This window comes from Silurus meridionalis, chromosome 13 (genome assembly GCF_014805685.1).
Source record: "Silurus meridionalis isolate SWU-2019-XX chromosome 13, ASM1480568v1, whole genome shotgun sequence".
In the NCBI taxonomy this organism is placed as follows: domain Eukaryota; kingdom Metazoa; phylum Chordata; class Actinopteri; order Siluriformes; family Siluridae; genus Silurus; species Silurus meridionalis.
This window is the reverse complement of record NC_060896.1, coordinates 6,936,808-6,961,053: the sequence shown is the minus strand read 5'-3', so window position 1 is coordinate 6,961,053 and position 24,246 is coordinate 6,936,808. Positions and strand designations below refer to the sequence as shown.

At 35.9% G+C, this 24,246-nt stretch overlaps 3 protein-coding genes across 4 annotated transcripts in view; 1 reads left to right on the top strand and 2 right to left on the bottom strand.

Annotated features, from left to right (window-relative positions):
- mapk8ip2 (mitogen-activated protein kinase 8 interacting protein 2) overlaps positions 1-24,246 on the top strand; it is a 42,934-nt gene that overhangs the window by 7,206 nt on the left and 11,482 nt on the right. For both annotated transcript variants that reach the window (XM_046863835.1, XM_046863836.1), the window contains exon 2: positions 15,872-15,977. In XM_046863835.1, coding sequence (XP_046719791.1) covers positions 15,872-15,977 — 106 coding nt within the window. The remainder of the gene's footprint in view (positions 1-15,871; positions 15,978-24,246) is intronic.
- On the bottom strand, positions 1,258-4,184 carry LOC124395393 (gastricsin-like). Its single transcript, XM_046863842.1, has 9 exons — positions 4,104-4,184; positions 3,839-3,977; positions 3,647-3,764; positions 3,403-3,521; positions 2,790-2,989; positions 2,579-2,695; positions 2,278-2,431; positions 1,788-1,883; positions 1,258-1,665 (listed from the first exon to the last, which is right to left on the bottom strand). Exons 1-9 carry the CDS (start codon positions 4,157-4,159, stop codon positions 1,510-1,512), a joined length of 1,155 nt encoding a protein of 384 aa, XP_046719798.1. The 5' UTR covers positions 4,160-4,184; the 3' UTR covers positions 1,258-1,509.
- Positions 9,546-12,362, bottom strand: LOC124395392 (gastricsin-like). Its single transcript, XM_046863841.1, has 9 exons — positions 12,295-12,362; positions 12,002-12,146; positions 11,810-11,927; positions 11,561-11,679; positions 11,221-11,420; positions 10,950-11,066; positions 10,617-10,770; positions 9,936-10,031; positions 9,546-9,828 (listed from the first exon to the last, which is right to left on the bottom strand). Exons 1-9 carry the CDS (start codon positions 12,348-12,350, stop codon positions 9,670-9,672), a joined length of 1,164 nt encoding a protein of 387 aa, XP_046719797.1. The 5' UTR covers positions 12,351-12,362; the 3' UTR covers positions 9,546-9,669.

Below are 24,246 nucleotides of genomic sequence, written 5' to 3'. Positions count from 1 at the left end.
ATAAATAAAAGCTAGCTGTGCTGCCATATGATCATTAAACTAATATAATGGACCTGGATGGACCTTATTGATCCATTGACTGATTCATTGATCGTCTAAATGGTTCCTGAGAGCTAGACATTTGTATTTTCTTCTACTATTGTATATTTCCTAGAGCTGTGGGTTCTCTTACGGATGTTCTTCTACTATCGTATATTTCCTTGAGCTGGTTCTCTTACGGATGTTGAATACCTTTGAATTTTTTTTGTGAAAATGTTTTGCATTGAAGTGTATTCTAATATTACTTAAGGTAGGACTGTTTTAATCACATTAGTACCAGGATAAAATCTTTACGGAAACAGAATGGATTAAAACTTAGGGTGTCGTGGATGTGATCATTTCTCACTGATGAATGTTTGTCATACTTCAACTGTATACTTGATACTCTCTTGGTGGAAACCTGTGCACAGCTATTGTAGTAAACAGCACTGGTACTGCAACTAGTGTCAGTAAACATTTTATGAAATGTGTACTGTCTGCAGCTCTGTATATATTGTAGATTTGCAGTAAGACAGCATTTAATAATATTGATGTATGAATATATATAAGACTGTAGAAAGAACATTATCTATAATCACACACTCCAGTGCTCATGTTAGTTCTCACTCTCCAGTGTTCTTTATTGTTTAAAGATTTATGATCAAACACTTGATGTCACCCAAATGAGGATGGGTTCCCTTTTTGAGTCTGGTTCCTCTCAAGGTTTCTTCCTCATAACATCTAAGGGAGTTTTTCCTTGCCACAGTCGCCAAGGCTTCTCATCAGGGACAAATGCACACCGTTCACCTTGACTGTTGATTTCTGTAAAGCTGCTTTGAGACAATATCTGTTGTGAAAAGCGCTATAGAAATAAACTTGACTTGACTTGACTTGAATATATTTAAAGGTTTTGGTGAAGGCTGTTATGATTTAGTTGATGAGTAGAAATATTATCCATGGATTCTCTGCATGAGTATATAGAGAAAGTGATAGTAGAACTCTTTATTTTATCTTCATTATCAGCATGAGTTTGAAACATTTCAACCTGCCAAACAGATTTGGACTTCTGTAAGGTTAATCCCAGGTTCAGTGGTTTAGCTGATACCAGGAAATGAAGAGATGAATAACCTGAGTGTGTGCTTTATATCCAGTACAGCATTATTTGATAAACTCTTAATGTTCTGTGCTTTTGAATAGAATCAATACTCGAGATGATTTTTGCATGATTTTAATTTTTAATTAAAGGATTGTATTTTAACATATAGTGAAAGGGATAAATAGATATTCTTTGTTTAAAGACAATTTACCACTAAAACACTATCTTGAATTTACTTATAACTGGCATTATAGGGAGTGAAAAAAAAGAAATTTCTGTAAGAAGTAGTATGCCACAGAGATTTTTTAATTTCCATGGAATTAATGCAGGTATTAATTATGCTATGGAGACCAAAGCTTTTATTAGAAATTTCCATGGAATGTTGATGGTGGTGTTCAGACAGCTTGGGCAAAGCCCACCTGGTTATTGGCACGGTCATACACAGAGTAATAAACCCTGAGGAAGACGTCGCCAAAGATCCAGATGGGCTGGTTGTTCTGAGAAGGCAGGTAGGTGGGAGTGATGTCAATGATGCAGTAACCACCCTGGTTCTAATGGGAACATACACACAAGATAATTAGGCGAGATATTTAGGCGTTTGGAGTTTCTCTCTGTTTATCAGAGTATTTATCAGAACCCATTGTTGTACCAACAGTTGGAGAAAGGAACTTACTTGGACGTAGGCAGAAGGAGGCAGAGGGAGATTCGTTCCACTGATGGTGAAGGTCAGAGTGGGGAGATTGTTCACCTGGCTACAGTCCACAACGTACTGTAAAATAGCATTGAAGATGTTCAGAACATTTGTTATACATTATTTGAAGATATTAAGGTCACCTGCCAGTAATTAGACGTCAGTAATATTGAGAGATTCCAACAGCAATACCTATACTTATGGTAAAATATCAATAAAGGTTTGGTAGGTGTTTCAAAAAACACCAATAATTTGATTAGTTTAAAATAAAATTACTGACTGGGTAAAGTATAGATAAGTCAAAGAAGCTAACAAGAGTCTAAGGAAAACTCTGAAAGAGCTCAATTAGGAGAAACGAATAGGAAAGTTTGATTTAGAAAAACTTCAGCACAATGAGATTGAAACTATACATATTTAAATAATAACGGTTTACTCACTTATATTTTTTAACCAAAAACAAGTGTGTAAGTACCTCGCCATAACTATTCTGCTGTGCTCCAATAGACTGCATCAGTGAGGACAGGAAGTTGCTAGGAACAGTAAGGCTGGGGGTACCAGTGTCCACAATGGCCTGGCAGCCGCCGTACTGAGAGCACCAGCCAGTCTGCTGACCTGAAATCGAAACTCTGAGAAATATATTTGTTTTTGGTTAGAAAGCATTCCAGGCAGTTTAAAGCATGACAGTGGAGAGATGTAGTCTGAGATGTATGAATAGTTTGCAGAATTCTTAATAATAATAATTTGACACGAATTCCATGAAAAAAAGCACTTACTCCTGAATGCCGATCTGCCAGTAGGTCTCAGCTGTCACGGGGGTCCAGTAGATCTGACCCTGATACATGTTGGTGTCCACAGCACCGAAAGCCACCTCACTGCCAGAGCCTCCCTCTCTAAACAATCAGAACAACCAGGTTTTAGATGTCAATCCATAGTAATGCACCATCACTCACTATGTGGGTAAATAAAAACATTAAAATTGCTTACGGGCACAGATAGATTCCAAACAGGTTTTGTTGAAGGAGACCCTGTTGCATCATGGTATCCACAAGGGGCATGACATTGCCAACAGCAATAGATGGGTAGGCCAGACCAAGAATTCCATCAAATGGAGCCTGCAGGAAGGGCTGGCTTGGCTCGTTAGTGCTCAGACCGATCTCCTGATTAGGGATTTGGATGCCAGCCAGCTACCAAAAGTAAAAAATAAAGACCTCTATTAAATGCTGAGGTCTAGAGGCTCATACATGATTTACACCAGCAAAAGTGCATTTGAACACAGATATTATATTTGTCAGGATATAAATCACTCAGCTAAATTCTACCACCTAAATATCAACAAGAAACATGTAAATGCAATAACGTCACTCTGGTGAATCACACAATCCTTACGGGAATAAAGGGGGAAAAAACCTGATTGGATTTCACCCCTCTAGATATTGTATTCATTTTAAGCCAGACTATTTCTTTTACCATCACAGCAATATGGTGCCATTTAATTGGGATCATGTGTAATCATTGTATTGCTGCATGGAAAACCGGCAGAAGCTTAGTGTATCAATTCTAAGCTGATTTGTGTTAAAATATAAGTTAGAACACTCACAGTAATAGTATCATAACCAAAGACACCATTAAGAGCTCCAGCTCCATAGGGTAAGTAGAAGGTTTGGGAGGTGCTCTGGAAGGTGGAGGACTGCTGAGGGTTGAACTGTGTTTTTGACGCTGTGATGAGAAATGCATAGAACTAGGTTATAAATATTTTATTGAATCTATCCTTTGCCTAATTGCACACACAGTGAGTTTTTAAAAGTTTCTAATGCTGAGTTGTGGTAGAGGTGTGAGCTTACTGCATGCCTGAGTGCTGCAGTAGACAGAGTTAACCCACAGATTGGAAGAGCCTGTGTCAAAGAGCACCTGGAAGGACTGGGGTGGTGTGCCAACACTGATCACGCCAAAGTAGTATGCCTGAAACACAGTAGTTACAGTGATCAGATGAATACTTCAGCTGGTTAATGAAGTAAGATTGGGACTTGACTTACACCAGCAAAGGTCAATGAATCAATAGTGGTAGTGGCCAGGATCTCAGGATGGTATTTAAGGACTGGATCAGTGTAGGGCAGATGGATGCCCTTCTCCCTCATGCGCTCTTTAATGGACTTACCCCTTATGAGGGGAACCCTGCACAGACGGACAAAGCCTTGATTGGCACAACATATTTACAACACATGCACAACCGAAGACCAGTATGACAGTATGTAAAATTTAAAAAGAGTCATCAACCAATGGTAAAGAGATAGAACTTACTTGATGGCTGCCTCTGAGAGGATGAGGCAAGCCATTAGGACGATCAAGCACTTCATGGTGATTCTTGTTCTCAGTTTGCCCGAATGAACACACCGATTATTCGCACAACGCACACTTTTTATACACACACCAGCCACATATCATTATACATGCAAATTAGGCTTTACCTGTGCCAGCACTTTTTTCTTTGATGGAAACACACACAATGCCAGACGAGACTGATAAGACACACAAATAAGATTTGTACCAGTAACGGGATGGAGCCAAAAAAAGAAATAAAATCAAATGCCTCCTAATAAGCTATATGTATTATTATTATTATTATTATTATTATTATTATTATTATTATCATCATTATTATTATTATTGTTTTTCTAATGTAGTCTCTTTAAAAATGTCCCCAAAATGAAACATTTTATATAAGTATTATATAGGTATGGTTAATAAGTCTGATCTGATGACAAATACAACTATATATGTACTGTATTATTCCGTAAAGAGTAAACCATTTAACAGTGTACTGCTATATGACATTAATCTGTTGGTGAAATGCATGCTGACACGAATCAATGTTCCTCTTACAACCAAAGCATTTATGCCCTGTTTATGCCAGATGTTTCTCAAGTATTTCACTTATATCACACCAGTTTATCATTATTTAAAATCTTTGTATACAATTTTCTATGATTTTTCTTTTAAACTGTTTATTGTTGTAATTAATATTGTTGTATTACCATTTGTGAGATTGGATAGTTCATAACACTGTACATGAGTTTAGAGAAAAGACCAGTACAAGAATGTGCCACGCTAACAGTCAATAATAAAAGTGAAAGAATAAACTTTTAATACATCATATTTTATTTATTTTAACAGATCTTTTTTGATTTTTATTTAATGACCTTTTGATTTTGTGACATGGACCCAGTGCTTCCACAATACAAGGCATTTTGAAAGCGTATTTTATCTTCTGTATCTCAGTGGAAAATAATTATATGTTAATCTTGTCTATGATTGCATAAGAGCTTAAGCAAGGTCACTGCTATCGCTGTATACTTTCTTAAATGCCTTGCCAAAAAGAATCATATCCATTCTCTTATCTTTATCATAAAGGGAAAATCGTAGCCGTTATCAGGAACAACACAAAATAGAAAACCCAAGGTTATTGTTTATAGACTTTCCTAGTTTTAACAGGAATTAATGTTATTGTAACTGCAAAGTTTTATTTTAAATAGAACAATAATCACCATCCCTAGTTGCAGGTATTCCCTGTGTAAATATCAGCCATTCAACAAAATAGCCTTCATAAACTCTTCACTCACAACTCCATATATTTTAAATGCAATTGAAATATTAAGTACCTCTTCTAAATGGTCATGCATGTATGTCCAGTTACACTGCCCATCACTTCGAGAATAGGCAGGTGATTAGACAGTTAATTGACAGGAATTTCTATTTTTTTTATCACACAAAATCTGAATACATTGTAACTAGAATGTGTTACATGTAAAGGTTAACTGTAAATGTAGAATGTGTTTAGGACATATAGAACCTTATATATTACAAGATATGTTGGAGATATAAACAGCCATACAGCATTGCCAAAACATCTTTTTTATCTTGTTCTGTAGATGTAGTAGGGCTAAAACCTATTAATCTTGCTTAAGATAGGTAGCTCTAAAAAAATACACAAAATGAGCTGCCAGAATGTGTGCTGGATGACTTTAAGCAATATGAATTGCTTAACACGGGGTTACTCCAAAAATCCTAATGCGTATTTTTAAGTAACAACACTGGTTATATTAAAAATGAGGGCCACGGATAAAGGACTATGTGACACCATAGACTTATTTTAATATTACTAGTTTTGGGATTTTACTGCCAAATATCAGAAATCAGACTGATAAAAGGAAGTGTGCATGTTCTGGGTCACCCAAGCCTGCATGAAAATGACAGTAAACCCTCTCATATTCACAGTAATTTTTTTTTTATTGTTGATTTTTGTCAAATTACTAAATATCATGGTGATCGTTAGTAGCTCAAATGTAGGTATCTTCTAGTTGCCCTAAGAATTAAAAAATTCGGTATGGCTGTTGGTGTTTACATAGTCAGGACAAAGCCTACCTCATTGTTATTGTGGTCATACACAGAAACGAGGTAGATTTTTACCAAAAATCATTAGAGGATAGTTGTTCAGAGAATACAGGTTGGTGTGGTAGATGTTTATAGTGCAGTAGTCACACAGGTTCTCCAGTATACTGATTACAATTTTAATGTTTTCACTGTTTATCTCAATATTGATTAAAACCTGTGGGTGCACTGTGCAATATTTGGATGTTGCATCCAACAGCATTTGAGAGACATGCTGTTTGACATGCCTACAGTCCACAGCAGATAACTGTATCACTTTTGCAATCATAGTATGTTTGTAAAACCTCCTGATGTCAGTGTTTCTAAAGCAGTAATGGATCAGTGTGGTAGAGTTTCAGAGAAATGTATTGTTAGTCCACATATTGGAAATGGCTGCATTAAAGGGCACTTAGTGTGGAGTGCTGATACTGATCACGCCATTGTAGAATGAACAACTTTGTCTGGTTTAAGAGGTAAGGTATTTGACTTGAATCATCATATGTGTATTGTAGATGAATGCACCGCCTCTCTGTCCCTCACACTCTAACAGACTTATTCTTTGTCAGGACTGCTGCATGTTAAGACATTTCACATTATTTGATACAGTAGTTTCCTCTGACAGGATGAGGCATGCCAAAAGGACAATTAGGCTCTTCAGGGTAATTCTTGTGATCCATTTAGCTGTATGTACACACAGATTATTCTCACAGTGTGACTTTTTAATGCATAAACCACATATCTTTATGCTTGCATATCATTTGCATGTGCTACTGCTTTATTCTCTGATGGCAGTAGGCATCCAATAAACATCCAGCAAAAGCCCCGGACTGTACTCAAGGTAATACTAATTAAACAAACAAACACCGTATATGGCAATAATGGGAAAGAATTACACTACAAAGCAAAAGATACACCCTAATTTAATAAATGTGTTCCAAACTATTACCAAAAACCTCAGAGTGGTGCCAAAGCACCTAACGTAACCTCACTTACAAATCTACACTATTTGAACAAAAGATATGTACATTTTTAAAGTCAGATACTGATGTAGGATGAAGAGGCCTAGTGTGTAATCAGTGTTAAAAATCATCCCAAATCATCCCAAATCATATAAACCTTATCTTAATGGAGTTGCTTTGTTCACATGGGCATTGTCAGGTGTGAACATGTTTGGATCTCCTAGCTCAAATGAAGGGAAAATGTAGTGCTACTGCATCCAAAGAAATCCTATGACATTGCATGCCTCGAAAATGAGCAGAAACATTTTGTGGAAGAACCTCATATTGCTGGAAATCATGTGGCCCAAAACTTTTTCCCATATACACTCCTCGTTACTAAGCGACCACTCCCTGTGTATATTAATCTATCTGAATGTAGACGGCCATGCTGCCTCTACTATTCGTAGACGGCCATAATATTCCCCTCTGGACTCAGGATGGCAGAGGTTACAGAACATTCTGGGTCAGTGCATTGGTCTAGTGGTCTTGATGCTAAAGAAGTGCACAAGCCCAGCAGAGAGGCAATTGTTCTCTGAGGTGGTGCTGCAGAATTGGGAGGTTGTGGTTCACTGGGTAAATCTTTAGCTTACTAAATAGAAGGTATAACCCCAACATTAGCCAGCAGCCACTCTTATGCCCTTGAGCAAGGCCCTTAGCCCCCTTTTTTGGATGATGATCACCTCTAGGAGCAATAAAGCATTAAGCTCACCCCACATACCCTGATGGACCAGATGGTTCTGGGGTAACGTGTGAGTAAACTCAGACATTCTACTTAAAGTTTCGTAAAAAAAACCTGATGAGGGACTTTGATCTCACTGTGTACCACTAGGTTCAATCTGTAGAATGTTCTACGTTTCACAATCTATGGTGGTATGACTGTAAGGAAAGTAGTTACAGAGCAGATCTTCTCTGTCAGTGTAGCTTGACTGCGGTACCATCCATCTGACAAAAAAAACAGCATACGGAGGGGAGAAACCCAGTGAATTTAATTGATCATCTCCAACTTTACACTTTTGTTTCTAGGCAATAGTGTGACATAAGTTTGACATTATCATGAAGACATAATTATGAGCATGTTTTAGACTTGAAAAAAACAAGGGTGACACCCTCACACTCTAGAAACACTTTAGAAATGCTTTTTTTCTTTCCTAACAATAGAAGTGAAGTGCATTTATATATTAAAACATATTTTTAATATAAACATATATTTAAATTAAAATCAATCAATCAACAGTTTTACATAAGTAATAATAATTACACACACATACATATTTATATTTTTATATATATATATATATATATATATATATATATATATATATATATATATATATATATATATATATATATATATTTATTTTTTTTACTTACTACGTTTTGGCACTTTATTTATACTTTGGTTGAACATTATTTCGAAATCTTTTTGTCCAGTGATGTCCAGTGATTCCCCATTGCTTTTTTACTGTTGCCTGCAAGAGCGTTCTTAAATGACCTTATGTTCTTAAACTCTGATGTTTCTTGAAACCATATTTGATATATTTTTTGTATTTTTAGAGATACTAAACTGCAACATGATATGGACAAGGTTGTTAGCTCTATGTATTCCGAATTGCTGTAAAACCTTATAAGAAAGAACACTACTGTATATTATTTAATAATGTTGAATTATGGATGCATTTGATGTTTTTTGGATCATGATCATACTTTACAAGAGATTTGCAATAGGCTTTCATTATAAGAACGTTTTCATTCAATTTAGATTTTTATATCAAATTAATTCTGAAAAGCATCTGAAATAATTTTTTTGATGAACCAGGAAAACAACTTTGGATCAGTATGCACAGCCTTTACATCAAACCTTAGCAAAATTTGGATGGATTTTATTAATATATGCTCAAGAAAACCCAGTACATTGTTCAATTTGTGTCCAGTCTACTTTGTACTACATAAAAACCCTTTATGTTATACAAATACACACTGTAGAATCAGAACTATTAAAGAGGTTCCTGTATGGAGCATTCCCAATTATTCTTAGGAGATTACAAGTTCATCTCACTGTTCGAGCCATCCATAGCCTGGGGTCTGAAGAGCAAAATTGGCCTGTAAATAAGAGTAACACCAGCCAACTGCATGTGTGAACTCATGTATGTGGAACTGGGCAAATAGATCTTTCCTCCAAATGTGTGTTAAAATATATAGCATTTTGAAATGGTGTGTGCTTCATTCAAATTGGAGGAACTTTTTATGCTCTCTGGTTGGTAGTGATGATGTGATTTTCAAAAAAAACGAACTAGAGACAAGGTTTGCATGATTTTATTTGACTTTAATTGATAGCTGAATAGTTTAAAATCATTGTAATAAAATTTAATATGATAAATGCATGTACTGATGCTAAGGAAACTGTGGATTCTTTTTCTTCTGTAGAGTCATGATGATGTTGTTCAGACAGCCTGGGCAAAACCCACCTGGTTGTTTTCACGATCATACACAGAATAGTAGACCCTAAGGAAGACATCACCAAAGATCCAGAGCGGCTGGTTGTTTTGAGCAGGTAGATAGGTGGGGTAAATGTCAACGATGCAGTAGCCACTTTGACGCTCCTATGAACATATGCACAAGGTAAAAAGGCTTTTGAGTTCCCAACTGTTTCTTAGAAAAGCATAATTTTGTTTAAGTGGTGTACAAACAGTAGGGCAGAGGAACATACTTGGATATAGGCAGAAGGAGCCAGTGGGAAAGTTGATCCACTGATGGTGAAGGTCAGAGTAGGGAGCTTGCCAACCTGGCTACAGTCCACAGCATACTGTAAAACACAGTAAAGCAGATGTTTAGGCAAAAATAGATTTGTTGGAGGGACAGTCCATGGAGATATTCAGGTCACCTGGCGGTAGCAAGGCATGTGACTATACAGTTGAATATAAAGCAGAAAAGACCTCTTGTTGCTCCATTGAATAATCGATATTTGGAATATTTTAAATGACTAAATTCATACTTTGTTTTGATATCACATTGGTTGTCATTGTTATTTATTTTTATTTGTTCTCTAACAAACTCTTTCAGCAACATATGTGTTTATATTGAGATGATGTGACACTTGCACACAGGTGGAATTCATCAGTGGTTTTCGATTGCAAAACCAGTTTAAAGGTTTATAGATGGTAAATACTGAATATATTTATCATTATTGTTGTGTTATATGTATAAATAATTGTAACAGCCTGCCTTTTAATATTATATAGATTCATTTCATATAATGCCAAAAAAGCTATTTTCAAGTTTTAATCGTAAAAAGATTAAAGGTGAAAAATGCTATAGTCTGTCATTGTGTGTGTGTGTGTGTGTGTGTGTGTGTGTGTGTGTGTGTGTGTGTGTGTGTGTCTGTGTGTACCTCGCCATAACTATTCTGCTGTGCCCCAATATACTGCATCAGTGAGGACATGACAGAGCTAGGAGCAGTAAGGCTGGGGGTGCCGGTGTCCACAATGGCCTGGCAGCCACCATACTGAGAGCACCAGCCAGTCTGCTGTCCTGAAATCTGGAACCTGAGCCAGATTAGCATTCATGATTAGAAAAACAAATTCATTCTGTTGACCTATGAACTTGAGACATGGCAGGAATGATTAGTACATTGAGTGCAAATAAAAAAAATAAAATAAAAGGATGGTCACTGATTATATAATTAGTTATGCATGAAATAGTAGCCATGCCGAGTACCACTTACTCCTGAATGCCGATCTGCCAATAGGTCTCAGCAGTCACAGGTGTCCAGTTTATCTGACCCTGATACATGTTGGTGTCCACAGCACCGAAAGAAACCTCACTGCCGGACTGTCCATAGCTGAAAAATCACTGAATGTCAGGTTAAGCTATCAATTCCAATCACAACAATAAAGAAAAACACTTTATAGTGTATGCATTTTTATAATATATCAGTCACATTATTAAGACTGTAATGCTTTTTTATTTTATTATGTATAAAATCTCCTGCTTACGGGCTTAGATAGAATCCGAAGAGGTTTTGTTGAAGAAGACCCTGCTGCATCATGTTGTCCATGAGGGGCATGGCATTGACGATAGAAATAGATCGGTAGGCCAGACCAAGTATTCCATCAAAAGGGGCCATCAAAAAGGTTTGGCTTGGCTCATTGGTGCTTAGACCAATCACCTGGTTGGGGATTTGGATGCCAGACAGCTAACGAATGATAAAAATGATGTTAACTATCCCTTTATCTTTTCAGTAGATCAGCTGTCAGCTATATATAGACCACTGTATATATTATTATTATTATTATTATTAATATTATTATTATTATGTTTTACTACAACACTCACAGTGACCGTGTCATAACCAAAAATCCCACTTATAGATCCAAATCCATAGCCCAGGTAGAAGGTTTGGGAGGTGTTCTGGTAGGTGGAGGAATGCTGAGGATTGAACTGGGGGTGTGAAGCTGTGGAGAGAAAAGTCACAGCTTTGTTGTAAAGATCTATTTTGCACTGTCTGCAATGCTCATAGCGTTGAGCCATGGTAATAGTGTTTCTAATGCAGTAATGCACCACCGTATAAAAAGACAAACTTACTGCATGCCTGTGTGCTGCAGTAGACAGAGTCAACCCAAAAATTGGAAGAGCCTGTGTCAAAGAGCACTTGGAAGGACTGGGGTGGTGTGCCAACACTGATAACGCCGTAGTAGTATGTCTAAAACAAACACAAGTGTTAAACTGATTTTATACTCTGGCTAAAATCAGAAATAAGGCCTGGATGTGACTTACATCAGCATAGTTTGTCATAGGGGTTATGGTGGAAGTAGCCAGGACCTCTGGAGACTGGTACTTAAGGGCTGGATCAGTGTAGGGCAAATTAATTCCCTTCTCCCTCAAACGTTCTCTGATGGACTTGCCCTTAATCAGCGGAACCCTGCACAGAGGAAGAAAAATTTATCTATTGTCTAAACATCACATGAAATCAACTCTGTTTACATAATTTATATAATTACTGGGGAAAAAAACAAGAAGTTAGAGAATGCTGAGTGTCATTAACCAAATATCTGAAACTTAGAGCTTACTTGATGGCTGCCTCTGAGAGGATGAGACAAGCCATTAAGACGATCAAGCACTTCATGGTGATTCCTCTTCTCCGTTTACCAAACACACGAACCATTCACATGGCATTACCCTTTTATATGTACATGCACCAGGTGCATATCCCTCACACCCAAACACTTTCCACCAAAGAACCTTTATTCATGATAACGGCGATAAGACGAACAAGTAAGATACGCACCAGTAATGTGATAAAATAATGTGAGCATGCATTCAAAATAAATAAATAAATAATGATAAAAAAAATTATATTATAACTATTTAATTATCATATTAGAAGTAAAACCTTAGATAAATGAATCCTTACTAGAGTCTGAACTTCATTTTAAGCAGTAGAGTGTGGTATAATAAATTTTTTTTTATTAGAGTAGAACAAAGCGTTTGAGTTCATGTAGTTACAGACAAATAATCAAATACCAGATGCTCTGATGTAGCCCAATTTGGAGTATAAGCATATTCGGTACTCTGTTGATCATTTTCCAATAATATTATTTTCTAAAGTGTTAATTTTCCTATATACCAGTGCCATATTTTTTGCCGTATTTTTCTTAATTAATCACACAGCTTGCTTTTTTAACTGTTTATAGTTACATTGAAATTAGTCAGTCATTTCCAAATATATGAAATTTATAATTAACATCCATAATATAAAATGTTTAATTAGTTTACTTATATTAGTATTACATTAGTATCACAAGACCAAGGTAGCTGTAAAAACAGTACTTCTCATGAGGAGGTCATTTGAAAAAGAAAAAAGAAAAAGTTTCATATCTCAGTGGAAAATAATTATTTTAATCTTTCCGATTAGTATGTAAGAACTTTATCTTGATCACTGCAATCAAGGAATCATTTCCAAATTACCAAAACTGTTTTTTTTATCTACAACATAAGTGAAAATTGTGCCAACACAATACCAAAACCCCAAGGTTATTTCTGTTTATTTACATTTCGTTTTACCAGTTACCACCATGTTAGCTCTCACACATGCGCCAAGACACTTCCAAAGAACTGTGGAATGTCCATGTAATTAATACAGGTATTAATGATGCTAAAGAGATGACAACTTTCATTAACACTATATATATATATATATATATATATATATATATATATATATATATATATATATATATATATATATATATATATATATATATAAACTTGTTTTATTAAAAGCTAAAGGAACTTATCTGTCAGAGAGACCTACAGGGAAAGTTACTCTACTGTTGTTGGAGAGTAGGGAGGTTGCAGACTTGGCTACACTCCAAAGAATTGCTGCAGAATACAGTGTTCAAGATGTTCAGGCAGAAACACGAGTTCCTGAGTTGTGAGCAGATTCTGTGAAGATAATCATCCCTTAGCTGTAGTCATCCAGCAGCTGTAATGACCTTCAATTGAAAAGAAGTTTTTTAAGACTAAGATCTTGCAATTTAAGCTTAATAACTGCCATCAAGTGTTTTCAATACGGATGTAACACCAATCAATCTGCTCTGGGCCAAATGATGCATGAGATAAGACAGTAGCTGGTGCCAGTGATGCTGGGGGCACTTATGTTCATGTGCAGCCATTATACTAAAAGCTCGAGGCAGCATGGTGTTCTCCAATCCAGAACATGAGCTAGATTTAGATTGTCAGCCGTATTCAAAATTAAGACATGAGAAAAAACATGGCACAGCGATTCTGACAAGTTAGAGGAGATTTGTGAATGGTCATTGAACTAATTGTCATATTCTAGTTGATGGCCATTATAGACATAAACTGAAATAGTGGGCTCTTTCCTTTTGTCATTTGTCATTGCTTTTAATACCATAGAATCTGCATGTTGATGCAAAAATCTAAATCCATCAAACAGGCTGATGTTTTTCTGATCACAACTATCCAGTTTTAATGAACATGTAGTCTTAGATTCATTGTCCGATTCTTGTTATTGTCCAATGCAATCTTATTCTGATGTAGCACATCCACTTGAAGTATCCAAGGATTTCACTTAAAATTTTTATTTTTGGCCACTGAACTCAATGGATGGTTTATTTATTTATTTATTTATTTATTTATTTATTTATTTATTTATTTATTATTATTTTTTTACACCAGTTTGTAGAAACTCTAAAAACTGTTGTGCATATAAATCCCAGGAGACCAGAAGTTCCTGAAATACTCAAAGCAGTCCATCTGGCAGCAACAATCATGTCCCAGTCAAGGTCACTGAGATTATTTTTTTCCCATCATGATAACTATCATGGGTATTGACTAAATCTCTTGAACTGTGTGCATAATTTTAAGCATTGCATTGCCGCTACATGATTGCCAAACAATTTTATTTATATAAAGTTACGATAAAAAGATTAAGTTTGGCCTGTTCCATTGTCAAAAATCTATTTTTACATTATTAAACAAAACCTTTTCTAATGACATTGAGACACAATTGTATTTAGTAAATGCATATATCTAAGAATTATTATTTATTATTAATTAGTAAGGTAAATTATTTAAAATATACTACTTTTAAAATTGAAATATATCTTAATGTTATCTGTTAAGTTATAAACCTCAGTTTTATTCTTGATGCATTATATGTTATTGTCCATTTTGTTATTTTAGGAAATTCTTTTAATAAATAGATATTTCAATAAATAATCTAACAATTTTGATTATTAAAAAAAATCCTTGCTAATAGAAATATTGTCAAATGCATTTTTAACTCGGGAAAAGAATGAGGGCTGTCTGAATTCGGCTTTTCAATGCAATCAGTATATAATATAGAATAATGATGTGTTTATTAAACCACCATGATGTGTTTGCATTGTGATGATTCACATATTAGATAAAATAATTGTGCATATTCATAGTTTATTTTACAGATCATTTTCAAGTAAGATGTTTCCAGGAAGTAAATTGGCACAGATTTCTCTCTATATACACATATATGTATGTATATATGCAGTGTATATGCCTCTCTCTGTAGGTTTTATGCCTGAGACGGTCGGGGTGTGAAAAGCTGCATTGCAGCATTCCACTCAATGGAATGGAGTAGAACTGATGTGATCTGTATAAGAGCAGTTGCTGTAGCCCGTTGCTTTCTGTTATTGCCCCGAGCGATCACACAGATGCTGTCCTCGTTTAGCAGCATGCTAACCCATATAACATCACCTAACAGCAACCCTAAATGAGTGGTACTGATGAAAATTCCTAAAATCCTAGTAATAGATATTTGTGGGCAATTCTGTTATGTCCTTTTTATGTTCAGGTCAGATAGATAGTTTAAATAGTTAAATAGTTTTTTACCTGAGTATATGTGTATTTGTGCTGGTTAAGTCTGGTTAAGTGGCTTTGGCAATAACGCGAGGTCCGCATTTGCGGAGAGAAAAGTTTTGTCTAGATAGTGTTATATAGGGCTTGCTACATGTTATGCAACCCTGAATATATGGACCCTAGTTTAGGCTGTGTATGTGTTGTAGATAGTATTTTTTGTGTTGTGTAAAAAACAAAGGACATGCTAAAGGACCTTATAATTTGGATTATTTGTTTTTTTGTCTGCAGGGCAGCACATGACATCAGTCTAGAGGAGTTTGATGATGAAGATCTGTCTGAGATCACAGACGACTGTGGTATCGGCCTCAACTATGACTCTGATCCCTATGAAAAGGTAAATTGCATTCTATTCTATTCTATTCTATTCTATTCTATTCTATTCTATTCTATTCTATTCTATTCTATTCTATTCTATATTTTAACATTATTATTATTATAAACAATTAAACATTAAGGGGTTTGCTGATGTAGGAAAATAATTAACCCTGTAGCATTGGACACTGAAGTTTATCATTTTCTTATATATTTCTTGTACACCCAAACATTTTGCTAACACCATTTTTATTTAAAACTCACCAATCTATTTATAATTACATTCAATTTTGTGGAATATTCACTAAACAATTTGCTTATTACTTATTGCAACTGTAAACAGATGTTCTCTAACTTTCTCTTCAGGTTAATCAGATTGAAACTCGCCAAAGTATTCATTTTTACTGTTGCCGGAACTCATTTAAGAGAAACCCATAGATAAAATGTTAATTAAATCATAAATTAATAATAAAGAGAAAGGTAAACAGCAGTTGAATACAAATTGTATGTACATAATAAATATATAGAGTTATGGAAAAACTATAGCAAAGGAGTAATAAAAAAAAAGTGACAAATGGATAACTTGTTGAAAGAAGCTAAATGGTAGATATACAGCGAGACTGTAGGGACTGTTCGGACAATATTATATGAAGTAGGTAAACTGCAGTGTTTTTCTCAATGTTAAAGATACTATTAGGCAGACATGACAAATAATCAGCTTGCTGTGTTAGTGAGTCTGTTAGTTTAGATATGGCTGAAAAAGTTGTGTGGACAGAATAAATCCAAAAGTCCAGTTGTCTCAACGTTATCTTATATCTTATGACTCAGTGCGCACATTCGCTTAGTCGTGATAAGTAGATATGTTTTGCACTGGTTAGATCAATGTGGGTGGAATCAAAAACTCTAAAGAAATAATAGTCAGAGATCCAGGTGGATGGAAATCCAATTCCTCACTCACAAAAGACACAGATGATTATGAGCTTTTTGGATTTGTACATTTTTTAAATGGTGAGGTGTTTTTGTGAGTCTTTTTATTTGGTAATTTGCTGCTGATTGGTCAACCACTCACACCGCTTCAAGGACAGAGCAGAGCAGGAAACTGAATTTTCTGTCCATTCACAGAACCATAAAATACTCCGCATCATTTTTATAATGCATTAAGACCAAGCATGACACTGACCAAGCATAACATTATGGCATTATAACATTTAGACAGATGAAGTGAATAACACTGATTATCTCTTCATAATGGCAGTAATGGTAGTCTGTGGGATATGTTAGGCAGCTAGTGAACATTTTGACCTCAAAGTTGACGTGTTAGAAGCAAGAAAAAATGGGCAAGCGTAAGGATTTGAGTGAGTTCAACAAGGACCAAATTGTAATGGCTAGATGACTGGGTCAGAGCATCTCCAAAACTGTTCTTCTGGGGTGTTACCGGTGGTACATGGAAGGAACAGTTGTGAACCAACGTCATGGGGAGCCAAGGCTGACTAATGCATGTGGGGAGCAAAGGCTGGCCTGTGTGTTCCGATACAACAGATGAGCTTTTGTAGCTTAAATTAGTGAAGAAGTAAATGTTGGTTCTGATAGAAAGGTGTCAGAATACACTGCATTGCAGTTTGTTTCATATGGGGCTGCGTTGCCACAGACAAAGTCAATAATAGGCAGGTGGTTATAATGTTATGCCTAATCGGTGTACATTGCATATATAGAGTTCCCTTTTTTTAATTAAGCATGCAATTTTCATATAAACAACACAGTACTTATAAAAAAAGAACATGAAAATGATTTGAGCAATTTCCTACATTCACATTTTTAAATGAAAAATTGCTTTGCTGATATTAAATTAATATTTAGTTTGATTTCCTTGATTGTGCAAGGTTTCATAAACTCCCTTTGCTATGCCCTGGCACGGCTTTACAAAGGGCAGAGTAGCCTGAAGGGTTTGCAATGGTACAAAAAATGCTGACCACCTTGAAACAAGTAACCATGCAGTGTAAGCAGATTCATAAGGTTGCAGATGGCTTGTGATCTGGTATCTGGCTAATAATTTTTAAGTAAGCTTCATTCAATGCTGATTTTTGGGATAGTGTTTGAGTCTGCTGGCCAAGCATTAAAGGTTATACAGAAAAAAAAACTTTTGAGGGCTTGCTGGCAAAGCTCCTACACCAACAATCTGATTTTTTTCTTAGTTTCGAAGCAGCATACTTTTTAATCCATTAGGCTTAGTTTTTGTGCAGCATTCTCATTAAACTGTTACCATACATTTTAATGGTGATTTAATATTACAGGCTATGCTACTGTCAGAGCTGCTGTTATTGAAAACTGATCAGCAACTACTTACATCTCATCTAAAAAGTTATTTTATTTATTCGCTATGTGCCTTGAATTTTAGTGATAAAAACAATGAGGTACCTAAGCACTCACACCCATCTCTTATACTCCAATTGATTTACTTTGTCACCTTTAGATAAGTAGCAACAGTCTCTGCTGTACTACAGAGTACTGAATGAGTTGTGCAGGTCTGCTGTCTATATGCTTTACTGTTTCCAGGTGTGTTTGTCAAAGTACACCACAGGAGGGCATCTCTTTTGGTGCATGTAACTGTAAAACCTTTTTTACATGAGGGTTTGAAATGTGCACATACTGTATGTCAGCCTGAGTAGAAACAGACCTGAGCTTGAATGTATAAAGGAATGTATGTACTGTAGAAAGACATTACTCATAATCATAAACTCCGATGTTCACGAAATTTCTTACTTGTAATGTTTTAATGATTTATAATCTTATCTTGGTTTTACCCAAATGAGGATGGGCTCCCTCTCAAGGTTCCTTATTCATGCCATCTAAGCATTTTTTTCCCTTGCGTTAGTCAACCCAGAGTTGCTTATAAGGGATAAATACACATAAATATATAAACTTTCTTTCGGCTTCTCCCATTAGGGGTCGCCACAGTGGATCCCCCGCATGTTTGATTTGGCACATGTTTTTAGGCTAGATGCCCTTCCTAACGCAACCCTCCCCATTTATCCGGGCTTGGGACCAGCACTAAGAGTGGCTAGGGTTGGTTCCCTGACGGGGGATCGAACCCGGGCTGCAGCAGTGAGAGCGCCGCATCCCAACCACTAGACCACCAGGGAACCTAAATACACATAAATATATATATATATATATATATATATATATATATATATATATATATATATATATATATATATATATATATATATATAAAGTGAATTTTGTTTTTATAATTCTTACATTCTGTATAGCTGCTTTGAGATAATGTCCATTGTTAAAAATGCAATAAAAATAAAATTGAATTAAAGTGAATGGAATTAAAATTGAATAGATTTTTAGGGACTCAACTACAAATTGAGCCTTGCACAAATCTGTGAGCTTTAGATATACATGGAAAAATGATTGAAAAGCACTTCTTTTATTTACTGTGTAACCAATAATAATATGACCTAAAACTTTCAGTCATAACTTCCACACTCATGACCACAACAAACAAACAAATAAATAAATAATGTGAAATACACAGAGAACTCTGAGGACCCCAGTTGTAGCTACACTTACAATTTTTTCATTAAATGTTAACTCCAACTAAAAAGGTTTTTCAGTTATTTATATGAATGATCAATTTGTTTATTTCATTGCTAATGCTAGCATGAGATTGTCCCAATGACCAACTTGGTTGCAAGCAGGAAATTAGCAAGTTTATGCTAGTTACACCAACACCGTACTTATTAGCTGAGGTTTGATATAAAGCTGGCTGTCACAATAAGCAAACACAGTCTGGAGTTTTTGTATGTGTGTTGTCTTGGTACTTTTTATTTTTACACACACACAAAAAAAAGGTTTTTATACAAAAATAAAAACAGTTAACATCAAATCTTAAGTAGCCTTAACAGATCCTTCAGCTTGTTCCCACTCCTCATTGGTAAGTGGTAGATGATCTCCTTTTTCCTCTCCTCTTCTCACCTCTCCTCTCTTTTTTGCTTTTCTATATATAAGAAACAATGAACCTGCCTAGTTTTTCATTTGTATATTGTAGGTACCTGCGACAGTGTTTCATTGCCGACATAACGATGTGTATGTGTATGCTGACTGAATCAAGGGGGTGTTTAAATATTTCACTGCAGTGGCTGTGTGCCATGGCTGCCGCAGTGGAAGAGAAATCCAGTGAAATCTCCTCTCCTCTGCTCTTCTTCTCTCCTTCTGTCCTCAAGAGACATTGACCGCCTTAGGATTCTGCTCTTCCACATTTTTCGCATCCCTTAATGTTGCCAAATGTCTGATTAAGTGTAATACGTTTGTGCATGTTCATGCAGCCTCTCTGTAATTGCATAATCCCAGTGATTGTTCATTTGACTCTGGCTGATGATTGACCACTTAGCAGGTCTCTTGCTTGCTTTATGCAATGCATCAAATCACATTAAAGGTAACTAAAGATAGAGACAGTAATGCCCCACCAGATACACACCCACACACACATCTCTGCTGTGTAGATTATTAATCTTCGCAAATCACAGCTTACCTCCGCCTTTATCACATCTTAGCTTGATTTCAGTGGCAGTATTACATAACTGTGTTTTAATACCAAAATCCAAAGCTAGCTTTCGTTCCAAAATCATCTGATTGCAGTGTAGGTTTGTCAGATTCTACATGGCAACATACAGTACATGTGCATATACACAGTAATAGTAGAGAAGATATACTGCATAACTACATTATAGGTAGCAGGCAGAAAAAAAAGAAATGAGCTATTAGGCATTAAACATTCATGAGTGCAGGTATGATGGCTCATTAATCAGCCTGTGTTCTACATAAAACCAATAAGAGTTTTGAGGACAAATGTGCACAATGTATCTCTGTCATTTCTGGATTTCTGGGTGACTTATAACACAATGAATATATTTAGGCAAGAATGTCTTGGACAGTTTGTATGTTTTTGAACTCTTTTTGAGTGCAGTTGCTCATATGTGAGTGTGGGTTTTTTTCATTTATATTTTTTAAAGGTCAAAACCTTTAATGGTCAAAAATACCAACATTCTTTTAGCATAGGATTCCTTGTGTATCTACTGTATATACTGTATGTGTAGTAAACGTTAAGTGAAAAATAAAGGTTTCTAGGTTTTTTCTTACACTTAAGTTATTCTCTGCATTCATTAATTATTCATCGAGATTGTTGTTTAAAACCCATGCTGACCTGCTGCGACTGCGTTCTGAGGTTATGGACTCAGAGGGAGCTTCAGGTTTGATTTGGTTGTTAGTTGTTAAAAATGCATGAGGCACAGATTTGGACAGTCATTTTCAAACAGCTTTACAGCCAGAGTGATGTATGCTAGCAAATTAATCTTCTTTAGAGCTGTGCATTTTGGTGAGTAAGTGTGTATTAAGATGTGCAGTGTATAATCAAGGATATTAGTCCAGCAAAGCTGTAGTCTTAATCAGAGATCTGATGCTAAGCTGCTTATCACATAACTCTCCATGCTGAAATAGAAAGAGAGAGAACATCATACATATATTTTAAGCACTGTAGCATGTATACTGCAGTATTGGCACTGAATTTGGTGTGCCATTTTACAGTGACAGTGTGACAGCTAGTCGTAATAGTAGTAATAGAAAATAAATATGTAATTATTGGTCAACAAATAAATTATTCATATTTCAATTATGGGGTATTAAAAAATTAGTGTGTGATACGTCTATTTTTCCTGTTGTTTGCTTTTGGTTGGTTTAAGCTGAAAAATAATTTTATTGGAAGTAAATTTTATCCTATTTAAATGTACATAGCATGTACAGTATAAACAAAATGAGGGATGTGGTTATATGTCAGTTTCCTGCTTCATCCCAATCAGAGAAACTAAATGCTTGCCTTTCATCTTACTTAGCGTCTCCTTTTCTTCAAATCAATTGTATATGCATGACATGATTAAAAATAGAATTTGTCACAAAGCACATTTAAATTTGAATCCTTAATATACAATCTATAGTGAAAAATTATGAAATGAGGAAAAAAAACAGAATCTGATCAGTTCAAAGTCAAAGAAAAAATTCAGTTAAACCACAGAGTAATTGTGCGATGAAATAGTCACCAAAAAGTAAGTGATATATACTGTGTATATTTAAACACCATGAACATAAATGAAAGGAAGGTGTGATTAGTAGGTAGGTAAGTGGGAATGATGAAAGGTATGGACTAGGAGGAGTTAATGGAATGTGAAGTGTGACTGTGGACTTGGATGTAACAACAGGAAAATGGGATTATATATTATATAAAGTTATGCAGTGTTCAAAACAGGCCGAAATTAAAATGGGTTCAGGAATAAAAGTGTTACTAACACTTGTTGACTCGTGATTTGACAAAAAATTTTCGAATTAGAGAGGAAATGTAAAACATTGTATTTGAGGATCTAGATATGTTAAGTCAAGCCATGAAACTCTATCCTAGATCTATTTCTGTTCCACTCTTCACCTTCACCTTCACCTTTCGGCTTCCCCCATTAGGGGTCGACACAGCGGATCATCCGTCTCCATACCCCTCTGTCCTCTACATCTGCCTCTTTCAACCCCACTACCTGCATGTCTTCCCCTCACCACATTCATAAACCTCCTCCTTGGTCTTCCTTTTTTCCTCCTTCCTGGTGACTTCATCCTCAGCATTCTCCTACTGATATACCCCACGTTCCTCCTCTGCACATTTACAAATCATCTCAATCGCGCCTCCCTCACCTTGTCTTCAAAACGTCCTACATGCGCTGTCCCTCTAATAAACACGTTTCTAATCCTGTCCATCGTCGACACTCCCAACGAAAACCTCAACATCTTCAGCTTTGCTACCTCCAGCTCCACCTCCTGTCTTTTACTCAATGCCACTGTCTCTAAACCATACAACATAATGGCAACCCCTCTCTAGATCTGCTATAGGGGTTAATCTTACTTTACCTTTTGTAGCAGCATGGCTCTTAGCATCTCTAAAGTTTGAACATGCTTAACAGAGTAGCCTTTAAACTACCTCACCAGCAGCAGTGTGGTAGATCTAGTCCTACCTACCTACAAAAAACCCACCTACATTCCATTCATATAAGTAATTTAATAATAAGTAACATTTACAGTATTTAGCATATGCCCTTATCCAGAACGACTTATAATTATCTTACTATTATTCAGAAAGTTAACATGGCTAAAATATGAGATTTAGCTGGAAATACTCAGTCAAACAAAACGTTTTTTTTTTTATTGTTCAATAGTTTTGATTATATAAGAGTTCATTGTCAAATGGCCAAAATAATTCTTACTGCTTTTTAAAAAATAGACATTTCCTTCCCTGTGAAAATAATCAAGGTGTTAGAAGGATCTGAGCATGTCTTTTAGTGAAATATTCAGCAGCACTGACAGGATGTGGCAGATTTGTGAGGAACGCTGGTTCATCTTGCTTCCAGGGCTGTGTCCTAAAGTTACCGTATGTCCTCTCTGCCCCCACTGCAGCATCCTGCTGTCATCTGATACTGCCTTAGCTTTGTGTGTGTGTGTGTGTGTGTGTGTGTGTGTGTGTGTGTGTGTGTGTGTGTGTGTGTGTGTATATATGTGATAAAGCTCAGATTTACCTCCTGCGCCTTCTCTCCGCTTCAGGTCAGGCAATATTACAGACCGAACCTCTAGTTGTATATGTGATTTTTTTTATTGTGCATAGAGTATATTCTCTATCGTCTCTTATTTTCCACCTTATTCCTTAATTCTCTATTCTTTTAAGCATTGAATATGAGTTGGTCTGCCATGTTTTTTACCCCCTTCCCTTTCGTGTTTTACATGCAGTCCATGAACAGACAGATCGTTCATTCACAAGTTCTCTGCAGGTTTGATTGTGTCAGCAGAATAGTTTTTGCTGATGTAAGGCTTCCCCGAGTCGGTCAGGATGAGAACGCATCTATTAGAATATGAGAACAATGGCAATTTGTGGCATCTTGGTTGCAGATGAATATAAACTTTGGTCTGTGATTGGACTGCTGGAGTGCTGGTTGTTAGCATTATTGATCAGCCCATAGAACTCCATTGATTATTGACTGGCGTCCTTGCAGTGCTGTCTGTGGAAGAGGTGTGTGCACCTTGTTTATACACATGGACATAGCTGCATTATGATACTGCAGAGGGGAAATTAGCATTTTTTTTTTTTTTTTACTTTTTTTGAGAAACTACATGCCACTTAAAATGAATAGGCTTTGCAATATCTATTATATCTATCATCTATGATATCAGTGATGAATTAAATACTGGACATGAAA

Bases quoted from the DNA above. Each gene is read 5' to 3' on its own strand.
- LOC124395393 (XM_046863842.1), bottom strand. From the start codon at position 4,159: ATGAAGTGCTTGATCGTCCTAATGGCTTGCCTCATCCTCTCAGAGGCA. The intron at 2,696-2,789 runs GTAAGCAATTTT...CTGATTGTTTAG, and splicing joins TTTGGAATCTATCTGTGCCC to AGAGGGAGGCTCTGGCAGTG. The intron at 2,432-2,578 runs GTAAGTGCTTTT...TATATTTCTCAG, and splicing joins TGGCAGATCGGCATTCAGGA to AGTTTCGATTTCAGGTCAGC.
- LOC124395392 (XM_046863841.1), bottom strand. From the start codon at position 12,350: ATGAAGTGCTTGATCGTCTTAATGGCTTGTCTCATCCTCTCAGAGGCA. The intron at 12,147-12,294 runs GTAAGCTCTAAG...TCCTCTGTGCAG, and splicing joins CTCTCAGAGGCAGCCATCAA to GGTTCCGCTGATTAAGGGCA. The intron at 11,067-11,220 runs GTAAGCAGGAGA...GTGATTTTTCAG, and splicing joins TTCGGATTCTATCTAAGCCC to CTATGGACAGTCCGGCAGTG.